Below are 17630 nucleotides of genomic sequence, written 5' to 3' on the forward strand. Positions count from 1 at the left end.
CCAGAATCTGAAGTAGGCTCCAGGCTCTGAGCTGTCAGGACAGAGCCTGAAGTGAGGCTCGAAGTCACAAGTTGTGAGGTCATGACAGGAGCCGAAGTCGGAATCTTAAACTGATTGAGCCACCCAGATGCTCCTAACCTGAATGTTTAAAATAGCCCTGTGGGATTGCAGTAATGAATATTTTTCTATGCTGATAGAAAATGGTTCTGAGGAGATAGCTCTAAATAGCTATTGTTTTATAATAAAGTTTCTAAATTTTAGTGAATTACTTTCCTATTTGGAAAGAACCACAAGACATCACTTTCCATTTTCTTTTCACATCACACTTTCACTTTTATAACCTCAGAAACATGGCTCCTTTTTATTTATTTGTTTACTTACAGATAGGGAGATAATAGGCCTTAAAATTACTTTGAATATAAGTTTGTCAACAAAAACAAAAAGTTTTATTATCTTAACACTGTATCTTATTTGTGAATGCAGCTATACCTTATTGTGAATGCTTGTGTACTTTTAACTCAAATCATATTACCTGGTTTGATCATCACCTTTATTCACTAGAAAATTAATGCATCTTTAAGGGAAGAATGGTGAGTGCCTCTACTGAAAGAGGGATGCATCCCTGATTTAGTATATAACCTTCCAAGTTAATTAATTTGAAGAAAACAACACTTATTTAATATTATGAATGTTTCTGTGTTTAAGAAAGAAATCACATTTCCATTTGTTCAGTCTTAGCTTTAAAAGGCAAAAGAACATTGGGGCGCCTGGGTGGCTCAGTAGGTTGTGTCCGACTTTGGCTCAGGTCATGATCTCACAGTTCGTGGGTTCGAGCTCCGCATGGGGCTCTGTGCTGACAGCTAGCTCAGAGCCTGGAGCCTGTTTTGGATTCTGTGTCTCCCTGTCTCTCTGACCCTCCCCTGCTCATGCTGTCTCTCTCTCTCTCTCTCTCTCTCAGAAATAAATAAATAAACATTAAAAAAACTTTTTTTAAAAAGACAAAAGAACAAACCATAGCAATTTTGTTTTGTTTGCACCTTTTCTCTAGCAGCAGTGTGGCCTTGTGATTCTGACACTACCAATTTTGGAAGTAAGTAACTTGAAAGAAGATAGGAAATTATTTTATCCAGTCTACTTAAATCTGTTTTTAAAGAGGGAAAGATGCTTGTAACATACAATCTGATTTCATCAGTGCATCATACTGGAAATCACTTTAGAATTTGGCTCATTAAACTTCACTCACATGTTAGAAAGGCTTTTGTGAGGTAAATGAGTTTTAAAAAGAGAATGTAAATGTACTACAGTTGACGTAGAGAATGAGCTCTCTAATTACAACTTAAATTTCATATCCACAACTATTCATGATCTTAGGTTCGTTTGCCGCTGTTGCCAGTTGATTTTCTTATGGGTGTTGTGGCAAAAGAACAGATTGTCAAGCAAAATCTAAAATGTAGAGATTTATTGGATGAAGCAAGAAATTACCATCTTCACTTGAGTAGCAGAGCAGTACCTGACTTTGAATATTCTATTCGGACTACTCCAAGGAAACATACTGCTGGTAATGAAATTACTCATTTTATCACCTCTACTTGAAGGATCTTTGTGGTATTTGAGGGTTGGTTATGTATGCCCAAACTTAATTGTAAGGAGGCACGTGGGTGGCTCAGTTGGTTGGGCGTCCAACCCTTGATTTTGGCTCGGGTCATGATCTCATAGTTTGTGGGTTCGAGCCCCATGTTGGCTCTTTGCTGGCGGCATGGAACCTGCTTGGGATTCTCTCTTTTTCCCCCTCTCTTTCTGCCCCTCCCCTGTGCTTGCTCTCTTTCAAAAATAAATAAACTTAAAAAGATTAAAAAATATATTGAATTAGTTGGAAAAGATGGCACAAGCAGTTTTAGACATTTTTTAATGTAGTCATTCAGCAAATATTTACTTAGTGCCTACCACATGCCAGGTTCTCGGGTAGGCATCAGAAATGCAGATACACATAGAATATAGCCAGCCCTATTTTAAGAGAACTTGCAGTCTGATCTAGGGAAATAGACATGTGAATAAATAAATGCAGTGAAGTATTCAAGAGATGTTGATATGTTCATAAGTATAATGGGAAACACAAAGAAAAGAGTGGTTATCTTTACCTTGGAAGGGTCAGAAAAGGTTTTATAGAGAATATGAACCTCAGTCTCAGTTTTGAACGATAAACATGTTTTCCTAGGTGTCAGTTAAGGAAAGGGGTATTCAGTTCCTTTCACACCTCTTAAAAGCCTAGTACGTCCCAGTCACTGTGATAGCCCCAATACAGAATATAACTTAACATATAGTCCTAACCTATCTTGGACTCTGGAGACAGACACCAGCATAATAGATCATTTCTAAAGTGTGTTAAGTGAATAATACTACCAAAAATCACCATTGGAACATCAAAGATGAGCACTATATGCATGTTGCAGGAGCATAAAATTTAAGAGAAAGAGAGGGAGAAAATCAGATTAGACAGTGCAAGGTCTTAATGCTGTGCTGGCTTTATCCTGTAGGGCATTGGTTCTGAAAGTATAAAGGAAGTGGTGGCCACTGGCCCAGCATCATCATCCTTCACATGGGAACTTGTTAGAAATACAGATTCTTGAATCTACCCCATACCTATTGAATCAGAAACTCTGGGGGTCAGTCCCATAAATCTTTGGTTTATGCCTTCCAGGTGATTCTGTAAACTTCACTCAAGTTTTGATATTTGTTAGATTGCTGTGAAATATGTATAATATAAAAATCGCCATTTTAACCATTTAAAAGAAATGTTTATTCATTTTGAGAGAGAGAGTGTGTGAAGCAGGGGAGGAGTAGAAAGAGGAGAGAATCCCAAGCAGGATCTGTACTGTCAGTGCAGAGCCAGAGCTGGAGATGGGCTCCATCCCACAAACTGTGAGATCACAATCTGAGCGAAAATCAAGAGCCAGACACTTAACCTACTGAGCCAACCAGGCACCCTGAACCATTTTTAAATGTATAGTTTAGTGGTATTCGCTAAAGTTTTTAAGAACCACTGATGTAGGTAATGGAAGGCCGTTGGAAGAATCTTTTAATTTATCTGTTGACAGTCTGAAAGCAAAAAGACTACTAAGTGATCAGAAAGGACGGGATTTTGCAATTACTGGGTAATAACTGATGAGGGCCTGAACCAAGGCAATGCCAGTGGGAGTAGTGAAGGAGAGGAAGGACACCTCAGTGAAGGAAGAGGTTTGTTTAGGTAGGTAAGGAAGGGAGATCCTTTTGTACCTGTTGGGTTTGAGGTGCCCGTGGGACATCAGGTAAGAAATGTGGCTTACATATGTAACTTGGAGGGCATTATGATACAGATACAGATAGAGTTTAAATCAAGGAATGGATGTACTTTTCCTGTTTGATCATGAAGTATGTGAGAAGTAGGCTAAGGATGAAATACGGGAAACATATGAAAGAGAAATTACTGGAGACATAAGGAAACTTTGATATGGTGGAAATCAGGAGAGTTAAGGAGTTTCCCCCCCAAAACTGGGTGATCAACATTTCAAATGTGGCAGTTGTGTTCAATAAGAAATTAACTTAAGACTTTATTGGATATAGTTAACGATCTTAGCAAGAGAAATTTTACAGAGTGGGTGAAGATCTAAACCATACTACAATGAGATGTTTGCAAACAGAGATAGCTGATGTATCCTATCTGAGAAATTCTAGGGGGAGAAAAGAAAATCAGATTTTTTTAGTAACAATGACATTGAAGTTATCCAAATAACTCATTTTTTTAGCAGTTCATCAAAATTTTGACTTTCTAAGTAGTTTTTACACACTAATTAAAAAAAATTAGGGTGATATAATTTTGATCTCTGTTTTGTGGCGCTCTCTACCTTTAGGTGTGCTGTTTTGTGTAGGTGGTAGAGGTGGATCTGGTGACCCCTTTCGCAGTATTGAATGCTATTCTATCAACAAAAACAGTTGGTTTTTTGGGCCAGAAATGAATAGTCGAAGGCGACACGTCGGTGTAATCTCTGTAGAAGGTGGGTTCATTATTGTCTTAAGTCATAGCACATGATGATAACACTCTTTATAAATATGTAAACAATGAGAATTTCTTTCTCTAAGAAAATTGCTGAATTATAAAATGTTTCAATATATCAGTAAAATATTCGGGTGGTGATTATTTACTTGCCTTATGCCCGTAGGTGCTCAGTAAACAATCTCTTGCATGTAGGTGCTTAATGGGAGATGAGTAATAGGGAAAACAAAGTTAAAATAAAGAATTAAAGTCTTCTGAGTTATATTTGCAAAATAAACTAAGGAAAGAAAGGTGTTTATTGAACTCAAATGTATATCAGCTTTTTTCTCTATCTGCATTTATTGAAAATTTTTTTTTTACTAATTACTGAAAATGAAATAATTACAGAAACATGGATACATTGTTAGGAGACTTGAAAAATTAACTTTTTCTGATTATAGAAGTGTAAATGCTTTTTGGGAAAATTTGAAAGCATTCTAATAAAAAGTAAAAATCATCTATAACCCAAACACTCAGAAATAATCCTAGCTGACATTTTTGTATGTAATCTTTACAGTTATTATATGTGTATTTTTAATAATTTCATTTAGAAAAAGTTTGATCATATGTATTGAATTTTATATTTTCTTTATATAACATACTGAGCATTTTAAAAATTTTATCAAATATTCTTTGAAAGCATAATTAGTGATTTCATCTAAGTAATAAAAAGTTGGGAAACCTAAGGTAGGATAGTATTTGAGCATTTAAATAACTTCATGTATAACGGCATATTCCAGGCATTTTATTAAGTAGAAGCTTATAATTATTTTCATTTGACTGTTTAAGTGATGTTAATTCATGATGTTGAACAGAAGAATAGTTGTTGAAATTATCATGCTATTTTAATTATATGTTGAGTAGATGTGTATATATATATATATATATATATACATACATACATATGTGTATATATACATACATATATGTGTTTATATATACATACGTATATATGTATATATATAAAACAATTTACTGACTTGGAATCAAATGAAAATGCTTCTGTATTTGACAGGTAAAGTATATGCGGTAGGTGGACATGATGGAAATGAACATTTAGGTAGCATGGAGATGTTTGATCCTCTCACTAATAAATGGATGATGAAGGCTTCAATGAACACAAAGAGGTGAATCAACATGCAATTTGTTTTTGATTTGTTGGAAAATAAAGCTCCCAGTAATTGAAAGGACTAATTTTCTACTTTTTACACTTTTAGAAATTTAAAATACCTTCTTAAACACATTTTGTTAAAGCATCTATTGAGCATATATTTTATATTTTCTTTTTATATTTTCGAATATANTTTTTTTTTTACTTTTAACTCTGAAATAATTTTAGGTTTGCAGAAAAGTTGCAAAAATAGTCAAGTTCCTGTATACCAGTGGTTCTCAACTAAAGATGATTCTCTCCCTTTGTGGAATACTTGGCAATATCTGGAGAGATTTTTGGTTGCCATAGTTTGGAGTTGGGGATGTTGAGGGAGTTGTTGCTGGCATCTAGTTGGGAGAAGCCAAGGATGCTGCTAAAAATCCTGTGATGCACAAGAAAGTTCCCCACAGCAAAGAATTTTCTAGCTCCAAATGTCAGTTGTGCTGGGATAGGAAAAATCCTGCTGTATACTCTTTACCTAGTACCTATAATGTTGACATCTTACACCATTGTAGTACAGTTATTTGAACCAGGAAACTAACATTAATACAATGGTATTAATTAATCCATAGACCTTATTCAACTTTTGCCAGTTTTTCCACATATTCCTGTGCCTTGAATTGGTTTTTCTTGTCTAATTATATTGACTGTTAATCTAATACAGTGTGAAGAGTAGCAGATATAGTAGGCCTTTTTCTCTTATGCTTGATCTTAGTGGAAATGTCTCCAGTTTTTCCCTATTAAATGAGATACTGGCTTTAGGACTAAGGCATAGGTATTTTAACATGTTAAGAAAATATCTCTCAGAGCGCCTGGGTGGCTCAGTCAGCTAAACGTCCGACTTCAGCTCAGGTCATGATCTCACGGTTTGTGGGTTCGAGCCCCGTGTTGGGCTCTGTGCTGACAGCCAGCTCAGAGCCTGGAGCCCGTTTCGGATTCTGTGTCTCCCTCTCTCTCTGACCCTCCCATGCTCACACTGTCTCTTTCTCTCTCTCACTCTCTCTCAGAAATAAATAAAAAACATTAAAAAAAAATTTTTAAATCTCTCATTTTTATTTTTTGTTATGAGCATTAATTAAAAATTTTCTTCATTAAATTGAAATATATGTTGATAAATGGATCAGTCTAAAGAGGAGAAAGATTTTCAGTAACATGACTTAGTGGATGTTGACTAGCCTATTCAGAGGTTTTTTTAATGACTATTCTGAATATCAGATTTTCAGGTATCTTAAGGTAGATGGATTGCTAATATTTGATCAAATCAAGGTTCAAAAGTATAGTAGATCAAATACACTCTATAGACAATAATACCTAAAAATATTAGGGTTACTTAAGCCTGCTTTAGGTATTAACGAAATATAAATTATACCAGTACAACATGGTGGAAAACCAGGTTTGCAGTTAATTTATGTTTCTTATGGAAAGAAGTACTTGAACCAATATGAAGCCCAGCTCTTAAAAAAAAATGGAAAATGAATATTATACAGTTGCCTGTCTTGAGAAGTGGAGCCTTTAGATCAAGGAAGATTGTCATGGTATTCTTTATGCTGATCTGTCTGTATCTGTAGCTGGGGTCTCAGTGGGATATACAACATCATTTGGGATATGGGAATATAAGATAGACTCTGCTTTTTCATTGCATCCTTTTAAATTTATTCTAAATTGGATTTTTTATTAATATAACCTGTTAATATAGTAATATATGTTTATAATTTGAAAATAATGGTAAATGGGGGTGCAAAAAATTGTTATAAATGTGAGAGTTATAACCTGGGATGCATGTAAAGACTATCGGGTTAGTAAGAAATCTGAAAACTGTGTCATATAAAAAATTGCTGGGGCACCTGGATGGCTGTCGGTTAAGCATCCGACTTCGGCTCAGGTCATGATCTCATGGTTCATGGGTTTGAGCCTCATGTCAGGCTCTGTGCTGACAGCTAGCTCAGAGCCTGGAGCCTACTTCTCTCTGTGTCTCCCTCTCTCTCTGACCCTGCCCTGCTCACACTGTCTGCCTGCCTCTCTCAAAAAAAAGTTAAAAAAAAAATTGCTGAAGATTTTTGATTTGGAGAGAGGATTTTTTAAAATTTTATTTGACTTCCATTGTAGTTACCGTACTGTGTTAAATTAGTTTCAGGTGTACAATATAGTGATATAACAGTTCCATATATTACATCAAGATAAGTGTACTCTTAATCCCCTTTACCTGTTTCACCCCTTCCCTACCCACCCCCACTTTGGTACCATCTGTTTGTTCTCTATATTTAAGAGTCTCTCTTTTGCTTTGTTTCTGTTTTTTCCCCCTTAAATTCCACATATGAGTGAAATCATACGGTATTTGTCTTTCTCTGGCTGGCTTATTTTCGTAGCATTATACTCTCTAGTTCCATCTGTGTTGTTGCAAATGGCACGATTTCATTCTTTTTATATGGCTTAGTAATATTTATATATATATATATATATATATACACCACATCATCTTTATTCATTCATCTATTGATAGATACTTGGTCAGCTTCCATAGTTTGGCTATTATAAATAATGCTGCAGTAAACACAGGGGTGCATATATTCCTTCCGATTAGTGTTTTTATATCCTTTGGGTAAATACCCAGTACTCGATCTTAGGGTAGTTCTATTTTTAATTTTTTGAGGAACCTCCATACTGTCTTCCATAGTGGTTGAACCAGTTTGCATTCCCACCAACTGGGATGCAAACTTCCTTTTATTCCATATCTTTCCAACACTGTTGTTTCTTGTGTGTTTGGTTTTCAGCCATTCTGAGAGGTGTAAAGTGGCATCTCATTGTGGTTTTGATTTTCATTTCCCTGATGATCATTGATGTTGAGTATCTTTCCATGTGTCTTTTGGCCATCTGGATGTCTTCTTTGGAGAAATGTCTGTGTGTGTCTTATGCCCATTTTTAAATTGGATGATGATTATTATTATCATTATTTTGGTGTTGAGTTGTATAAGTTCTTTATATATTTTGGATACTAGCCCTTTATTGGATATGTCATTTGCACATATTTTCCCCCATTCAATGTATTTTAGTGTTGTTCGTTGTTTCCTTTGCTGTGCAGAAGATTTTTATTTTGATGTAGTCCCAAAAGGTTATTTTTGCTTTTGTTTCCCTTGCCTCGGGACATAACTAGAAAGATGTTGCTGTGATCATTGTCAGAGAAAATACTCCCTTTGCTCTCTTCTAGGATTTTTATGGTTTCAGGCCTTATATATTGGTCCAAGTCTTGGCTAAAAACCAGCTTAGCATGATAAAAAAGCAAGGATTTAAAAATTAAAAAGGTACTTTAGAATTTTCTCCCATGTCTTAATCTATGCATTAGAATTTAAACTATTGGCAGTTACTATGTAGCATAAATTCAGTTCTATGAAAGCATTAAAATGTTGTTTGTAGGTAAGTGACAGGTAATAGTATATTTTAAGACCAGATTTTTTATTCCCTAGGATTCTTTCTCCTTGTGAAGAAAAAAGAAAAGCTAAAAATCTCTTCTCAGCAGAACTCTCTTCATATTTCCATCTAATATCTTGTACTATAAGATGGGAAGAAAACCCAGTTAAAAACACTTCATGTTAAATTAATTGAAAATAGAAAATTAAATGGCATTATATCCCCATGTGCAGTTCAGTTTAAAAATGCTCATTTATGAGGGGCCTGGGTAGCTCAGTTATGACTTTGGCTCAGGTCATGATCTCATGGTCTGTGGGTTCAAGCCCTGCCATTAGTGCACAGCCTGCTTTGGATCCTCTGTCTTCTCTCTTTCTGCCCTGTCCCTGCTCACTCTCTCAAAAAAACATAAAAACATTTAAAAAATAATAAAACTGTTCATTTTGTTACTAGCCATTTTTAACTCTTACAGAATGTTGCTACAGTTTGCAAACCTTGATATAGACCTTAGTATTTGAAGTTAGGTTTTATTAGTTTGGGTTTGTTTCTTTAAATAAAATTGCAAGGTAAAATTAAGGTGTTTTGAATTTTGTTTTATGTACAAAGCTCCTCTTAGGCAATATTCTCAGTATTTACCCAGATAACACGTTTTCTTCCCTTTGTTACATTTTCACTTTGAGTCAAGGAGGCAAAATTATTCTCATATCTAGGTTCATGTAAATTATTAAGCTCTCTTTGACATCCTTACTCTATTTGCTGAATTTTAATTTTGAACAAGGAAAAGACTAGGTAACCTAATTTAATCTCCCATTTGGTGCAAAATAGATATTATTTTAACATATACACATATAACTTGAGTCACTGGGAGGAATACAGAATGCTCCATTGCTATTATGTAGAACTGTAAATAAATGTCATAAATCCATGCAAGGAATGAAATTGCCTTGGGAGAGAAAGTAAAAGTGATAAGAGGCCTTAGGGAACTTCAGAATTTAATGATGAAGTAAAGAAGGCACTGATAAAGGAAGCAGAATAGCACCAGCCAGAGATTTAGGAGGGAGTTCATATGTGTGATTTCATGAAGATCAAGAGAGTTTTGAGTAGTAGGAAATAGCCAATAATATCATATGCTCTTGTGGCTTGGGATGGTGGCAGGGGAGGGACATTAATTAGGCACACATCTGCCATGATATAACACCTGTATGCCCTAGTGTGCACACAGATGTTCACGCACCTGTGAGTTTTTATTGCTACAGTATTTTGTAAGTCATTGCTTTATACTCAAGAGAAAGGAGGTGAAGGGGACTGAAAAATGAGTAACAACATTATCTTTAAGAATTCTTCCTAGGATTCTCTTTAGTTTAAGAGTTAGAATCTCAGTTCAACAGCTGTGCTCTCTAGTAATATAGCAAATACATAGCACTAGATATGGGCCAGTTGCCATTCTAAGTGCTTTACCTATATTAACTAAATACCACCTGTGTCTTCTTTCTCAAATGGGTTACAGATGAAGAAGCAAGGTAGTAGATGTTTATAAAATACACTGCTTTATCCAAAGTACATATCAACTTAGTGACGATTATAGTTTTAGAATAGTTTAAATTTTGATTGATGTAATGTTTTTTAAGAGATTTTTTCTTTTTTTTTAATGTTTTATTTATTTCTGAGAGAGAGACAGCATGAGCAGGGGAGAGTCAGAGGGAGAGGGAGACACAGAACCTGAAGCAGGCTCCAGGCTCTGAGCTGTCAGCACAGAGCCTGATGCAGGGCTCAAACCCACAAACCATGAGATCATGACCTGAGCTGAAGTCGGATGCTTAACCGACTGAGCCACCCCAGTGCCGCATAGAATTTTTTTTCTGATCTCTGTTACAGTGAATTAGCTTTGAACAAGGGCTAAGTCTCCTACTTTTCAGAAAGATAAATAAATGCCCATCAGAAGTAAAACAATGTGATATAAAGCTTGTATTATAAAAATGGATTCTTTTGTGTGGTACAATGAAACCCTGCATCAAAACATGTACTCTGCTGTTACATTAATTTAGAAAGGAGATGACTTCTGACTTCTGTAGCAAAATTTCTTTTTTTTTTTAAACTTTTTAAATGTTTTATTTATTTCTGAGAGAGAGAGAGAGAGCGTGAGCAGGGGAGGGTCAGAGAGAGAGGGAGATACAGGATCTGAAGCAGGCTCCAGGCCCTGAGCTAGCTGTCAGCAAAGAGCCCGATGCGGGGCTTGAACACATGAACCACAAGATCATGACCTGAGCCGAAGTCAGACGCTCAACCGACTAAGCCACCCAGGCGCCCCTCCATAGCAAAATTTCTGTCAGTTCATTAATCTCTCGTTATGCAGCTGTGTGTTTTGCTAATTGAATGTTTTAGACTACATTTATGGTATTTTGTTGGGTTTTACTTTATTTCATTTGAGTTTAAAGTAACCTGTGTGGGTTGTGTATTATAAAACTCCAGAGGGCACTGTTCACTTAGAGTCACACAGTTTGGCAACCTTGTAGCCATCTATTTAGAAGCTTTGATAAATCTAAAAATAATGGGAAAAAACACACTGAGGTTTAACAAAGTAAACAACTTCCTTTAACATGATATTTTCACTGCCTTTTTCTTGGAAACAAAACTGGATGCTACAATGTGTTTTTATTGTCTTTGCAGGCGAGGCATAGCCTTGGCCTCCTTGGGAGGTCCAATTTATGCAATTGGAGGGTTAGATGACAACACTTGCTTCAATGATGTAGAGAGATATGACATAGAATCTGATCAATGGAGTACAGTGGCACCAATGAATACTCCCCGTGGAGGAGTTGGCTCTGTGGCTCTTATAGTAAGTTAAGTGGCAGTTTGCTCATTGGATTACATCATGTCACATCCCTAACCAAATAAGTAAAGGTCTGCTATATTCATATCTCCAGGATGCAGATATTGATTGCACACCATATGTCATGAAACACTGCTTTCTTGCACCTTCCAGTCTACCATTGAAGACCATTTAAAGCATTTAAAAATCTAATGTGTGTTTTTATTTTTTCTTTATTTAGAATCATGTTTATGCAGTAGGTGGCAATGATGGAGTAGCTTCTTTATCTAGTGTGGAGAGGTATGATCCACATCTGGATAAGTGGATAGAAGTTAAAGAAATGGGTCAACGAAGAGCAGGCAATGGAGTTAGTGAGCTCCATGGTTGCTTATACGTTGTTGGTGAGTGGATGGTATTTCTCTAGTTTAATTTATTGCAGGATATACAGTGATCATGTCATAAGACAACACAGTAACACAGATTATGTTGCATTTAGGCTCAAGCGGAATTGGTCCTAAGATTTGCTTTTGAATTATTAGGTTCACATTCATGCTTTTTTGTTAACTTCTTCATTTTTCATGTTTAAAATTTCTACTTTCATATTTTTACTAGGCGTAGCGAAGGTAGCTAGAGTAGAGGATTATACTTAGGATATATGTTTTTTTTAATGTAAGGACACAAATGTGCTTTGCTAAAATCTTTACAGATCTAAGACATTTTTTCTCATCATTTCAGGGGAATTATGTTGACTCCTTTAAGCAAATCAATAGATATTTCATAAGCATTATGAAATGCTGTTGGCATCTCTGTATTGCTTTTTGACTTGCTGAATTGCAGAATTAGAAGGAACCAAAGGGCAATGCTTTCTCAAACTTTAATATGTATATGTATATTCTGGAGATACTGTTAAACTACAAGGAAGGAGCCCAGATGCTATATTTCTGAGAGCTCCTAACAATCAATGCTGCTTCTGGTCCATTCAGCACACTTTTCAGTAGCAGGGTTTTAAAGAGCTATGAAATGGGAATAATAGAATTATTATTTAGAATTAATGAGAATTATCTTTGAGAGAATTATTCTAAGAATTAGAGATAACATATATGAAGCATCCCAAACTGCATCTGGCACTTTATAGTTACCCAGTTAATAGGTAGCAATATTGTGATTAGTAATTCCCTTCTTTATAGAGAAAGAAATAGGTCAGAGAGGTTGTCACTAGCATATGTCACACTTATGTTAATGTAAACTGTTTAGTGTTACATAACTTAGAATTTAAAACATTTTTTAAAAATTTTTTTAAAATTTATTTCTGAGAGACAGAGACAGAGACAGAGACAGCGTGAGCAGGGGAGGGTCAGAGAGAGGGAGATACAGAATCTAAAGCAGGCTCCAGGCTCTGAGCTAGCTGTCAGCACAGAGCCCGACTCAGTGCTCGAACCCACGAACCATGAGATCATGACCTGAGCTAAAGTCGGGATGCTCAACCGACTGAGCCACTCAGGTACCTCTCGAATTCTTGATAAGCAAATGTGGGATAGTATTAGCTTGAAATATCTGCAAGTAATAGAAGTAATGATGACTATTCCAGTGCTTCTGTATGTTAAAGAAAAGAAATAACATAATTTACCTTCAGATCCTGTCTGATCATGGTAGCTCTGTGAGGTAGCAGAGACCTCAGTGTGAATAAATTACTTATAGTCACATGTCTGTACCACTTATAAAGCTGGAATTTGAACCTGAGTCTATGAGAAACCAGAGTTCTTGCAGCACACCATTGCTGTCTGTCACAGTTCCCTACTTAGGAGAGCTAAACCCTTTGTTGTGATGAAAAATATGTTTTGTATCTTGATTGTGGTGGTAATGATACTACTCTATACATTTGTCAATATTTATTGAATTATGCACATAAAATTGGTGAATTTTACTTCATTTAAATTGATTTAATAAAGTTAAAGCCATTAGAGAAGTTAACTGATGATTTTTTTTTTTTTTTACTGACCTTGTTTCTAAATAGACTGATCATAATAGCAATACTTCCTGTCCTCAGGAAAGTAGGCTTAGTCGCCAATGAGAGTTATTACTCATGTAGACTGAGATGGAGTCTAAAAAGAGGCACATTTATCTTTAAAGGAAAGAACCCTCAGGATTATAATAAGTAACACTGTTAGAATGATGTATAGAGAGGACTGTCATCTAGATTATGTAGCATGAAGATGTAGTTTTGGCAAAAATTAGAATTCAGTCATGGCCATCTCTGTAATTATGATGGCAATTGTAGTATTAAAGGAAACAGTTGGAAAACTTTAACATATCTAAAATATGAGTCAAATGATTCAGTGGTAGTTTATTCTCTTCTCAGGGCCTCTGTTTAAAATACACAATGTAGGGGTACCTGGGTGGCTCAGTCGGTTAAGTGTCCGACTTCGGCTCAGGTCATGATCTCATGGTTCATGGGTTTGAGCCCCTCGTTGGGCTCTGTGCTGACAGCCAGCTCAGAGCCTGGAGGCTGCTTCAGATTCTGTGTCTCCCTCTCTCTCTGACCCTCCCCTGCTCACACTGTCTCTCTCTCTCTCTCTCTCAGAAATAAATATTTAAAAAAATTTTTAAAATACACAATGTACACATAGAGAAGGAATCTCAGTATGATCTTCCTTACCTCTAGGAAGCTAAGGACAAATTATATGAATGTGGGGTTTTTTCCTTCTAAATTATCTGCTTAGATACAGGGACTTCAGTTTTTTCCACTTTAAGATTTTTAGTCTTAGCATTGAGGTAAAATACTATCTAATTATCTTGAATTGTAGAAAACATCTGATCAGAATTGGTAGTGATGAGAGGCATAGGGGTGAATTTTTTCCGGGATTTTCTCTATTTTCTAAAATGTTAGAAGCTATTGGATTGAGATTTGATAGCTTATTTCTATGTAATGTACTATTTGAAAAACCTTTTTTTTTTTTTTTAAATATAGGTGGTTTTGATGATAATTCTCCTCTGAGTTCAGTTGAGCGGTATGACCCTCGAAGCAACAAGTGGGATTATGTAGCAGCACTTACCACTCCCAGGGGTGGAGTGGGGATCGCAACAGTGATGGGCAAAATCTTTGCAGTTGGTGGTCATAATGGAAACGCATACTTAAATACAGTGGAAGCATTTGATCCCGTGCTGAATAGGTAATTTTCATGTTTTCTATATGCTTTAATGGAATCTTCCAGTAGCAGATTACTCCAGAGTGCTAAAATACTTCTAGACATAGCTGTTAATATAAAGCATTTGGGATATCATATCTCCCTGAGGAACCTTGCTGTCTTTCAAAACCAGTCCCAATAATAGGGAGTTTGTTTTCAATTGGTCTTCTGAGTAAAATAAGTCATGCTTTGTTTTAAGATAACACACTTTTCCCTGTGTGTTTCCAGGTGGGAGCTGGTTGGATCTGTGTCTCACTGCAGAGCCGGAGCAGGTGTAGCTGTGTGCACCTGTCTAACTAGCCAAATTCGAGATGTAGGCCATGGATCAAACAATGTAGTGGACTGTATGTGATTTGAGGTCCAGCCACCAACAATTCAGTCGTATTTCATATGCAGGAAAGACAACCAAGATTTTGTATGATCACCTTTCACTACTGCCAGAGTCTTATTTTAAATGGAAACTGTTGTATTGTGACTAAGTGCAACATCTAGATGGTAATTGAAGAATTATTAGTAGTAAAGGTAAATTTGATACTTCCCACTTTAGCAAATAATGGGATAGGGAAGGAAAACAATCTAACCTGAAACCATACCTCCTCTAAAAAATCTTTAAAATAGTACAGAAACCTTGAAATCCCTTTTTAAAATCATTTTGGATAAATCAAAATGTAAAATGGAGTCATTTCCATTTTGCCTAAAAGTATTGACTATAGGCAGTGGACTTTTCCTAGAGGGGCAATTAGAACCTATTCCTCAACACAAGTATATCAGGACACATGAGAGACCTCCTTTTGAAGATCATTTCTACTTGGTGCTGATGAATTTATGCCTTTTTTTCTAGATGTCAGTTTTTAAATTCCTTGGATATTTACAGAAGTAGAAAAATGTTTAATTTTTCTCAGTGCCACTAGCTGAATTTTCAGAAGCTTTATGGGAGTGCTATAACAAGCCCTTAATTTCAGTTTGACTTGTAGCTGAACTAATTCCATCTAAATAAATCTGTACTTTCATTTTTTCATCTCCTATAGAAAGGATTTGTTTCATATTAGCAAAAATTGAATCAGAGGCAATATTAGAGGAGAGGGCTTTAGAGTTAATATTACTCTAGGGCCCAGTTGAGACACCTTGAAAAGAAATGGTGTCAATTACATGACTCACTGAGAGGAATCTGAAAATATTTCTCTTTGATTTAATCATTTGGTTTGAGCCAAGGATTATTATCTTTCCCTTTTGCTCTTTTTTACCACCCTATGTTTTTAACTGTATGGAATATGTTTATTATCAGAAAATGAATGCATTTTTGCAGAAATTCTTTACAGAATGTGGTTTACAGTGTGTGGTTCAAGTCCATCATTACCAATAAAAGATAACTGTTGGTAAAAACAGAAAAAGATTTAAATTACTGTTTTTTGTTATGTCTAACCCCCTTCAGTATATTTATTGAATTTCAGTTGAAAATATTTCTGTGCATTAGTTTGAAGCTTAGATCTTGATAAACCTGTTGCTTTAACGGCTCTTCGTGGATTTAACCAGTATTATAAAATGGCCTATTCATTATATGTAAATATTTATATAAATATTTATGACGAATATTAAAATATTCTGTTTTGTATTTGTAATGCACTTTGGTACCTCTTTTCCAGGCCTTCCTAAATTTATCTGTCGTCATGCCTCAGAATTTAGTATAGTTTCATTGCTGGCAATCATCTGGTTTGCAAGGAATGAGGTCAGTGAGGACCACTACCCCCATCCATCCAGCTCTGAAGTTCATTGCCTACTAACTCTGATGGGCTTCATTAAAAGGCAAGTTCAAGGGTGCCTGGATAGCTCAGAAGAGCATGGGGGCGCCTGGGTGGCTTAGTCGGTTAAGCGTCCGACTTTCGCTTAAGTCATGATCTCGCGGTTCGTGGGTTCAAGCCCCGCGTCGGGCTCTGTGTTGACTGCCAGCTCAGAGCCTGGAGCCTGTTTCAGAGTCTGTATCTCCCTCTCTCTCTAGCCCTCCCCTGCTCACGCTGTCTCTCTCTCTCCTAGAAATAAATAAAAAAATTTAAAAAATAAAAAAATAAATAAATAAAAAAAAGAGCATGCTACTCTTGATCTCAGGGTCATGAGTTCAGGCCTCATGTGGGGTATAGAGATTACTTAAAATAAATCTTAAAAACAAAACAAAACAAAAAACACCTGGACTTGTCAGTACAATAGGGGTAGAAAGTCACATTACAAAAGCCAGTGCCTGTTGGGTATATTAGATAAATAAAAAATTGTAAGAGGACTCAGGCTAACAGATAAAGGTCTTTCATGAGGCAGATTTAAAAGTTCCTAAATTGTGCCTTTTTTTTTTCTTTTTGCTATCAGCTTATAGGCAAGTTGATAAGTCATTGCTGGATTTGAATCAGTGTTTTCTTGTATAACTATAACCATATTTCAGTTAGTCCCCAAAGCATTTAACTCTATGGCACTCACTGGACTGGTTATAAACTTGCTGGATGTGGAGAATAAATCTCAACACCTGGCTTTCAACTGTCTATTTCTTATGTCTCATGGAATTCTTGTAAATAATGCTTGTCTGGCTGTGGTTACTAGTATGTTTGTTACCTTTATTTGTTGGGAGATGGGATCTTGATCTTACTATTTCTAAGATTATTTAAAATGCTTTTTCTTAGTGTATTTCCGCCTAGCACATGCAGAGTTTAGGAGCATAAAGGTGTTACATTTGTCTGGTTTTTACTATACTGTAGCCATCTAACATACTATATTGGTACCTTGGCTACCCATAAAATAGGAACTACTCCTAAGGGAAGTAAGTGAAGTAAAGGAAACCTGTGTCTGTCTGTTATATTATGTGTAGATACTTAGAAGCATAGTCTTGAAAGACCTGACAATGGTATGAAAAGATAAATAGTGGAATCAATATACACAGTTTATTTTTTATTTTTTTTATTTTTTTATTTTTATTTATTTCTAGGAGAGAGAGAGACAGCATGAGCAGGGGAGGGTCAGAGAGAGAGGGAGATA

General features: G+C 35.9%; 1 protein-coding gene across 3 annotated transcripts in view; it reads left to right on the top strand.

The window, feature by feature from the left end:
- KLHL8 (kelch like family member 8) overlaps positions 1-16008 on the top strand; it is a 39609-nt gene extending 23601 nt beyond the window's left edge. For all 3 annotated transcript variants that reach the window (XM_077765137.1, XM_077765140.1, XM_077765138.1), the window contains 7 exons: positions 1372-1558; positions 3888-4031; positions 5085-5196; positions 11289-11457; positions 11672-11831; positions 14399-14600; positions 14844-16008. In XM_077765137.1, coding sequence (XP_077621263.1) covers positions 1372-1558; positions 3888-4031; positions 5085-5196; positions 11289-11457; positions 11672-11831; positions 14399-14600; positions 14844-14967 — 1098 coding nt within the window. In that variant the 3' untranslated portion in view covers positions 14968-16008. The remainder of the gene's footprint in view (positions 1-1371; positions 1559-3887; positions 4032-5084; positions 5197-11288; positions 11458-11671; positions 11832-14398; positions 14601-14843) is intronic.
- Positions 16009-17630: the final 1622 nt, after the last annotated feature.

This window comes from Crocuta crocuta, unplaced genomic scaffold (assembly GCF_008692635.1).
Source record: "Crocuta crocuta isolate KB4526 unplaced genomic scaffold, BGI_CrCroc_1.0 scaffold134, whole genome shotgun sequence".
Taxonomy (NCBI): domain Eukaryota; kingdom Metazoa; phylum Chordata; class Mammalia; order Carnivora; family Hyaenidae; genus Crocuta; species Crocuta crocuta.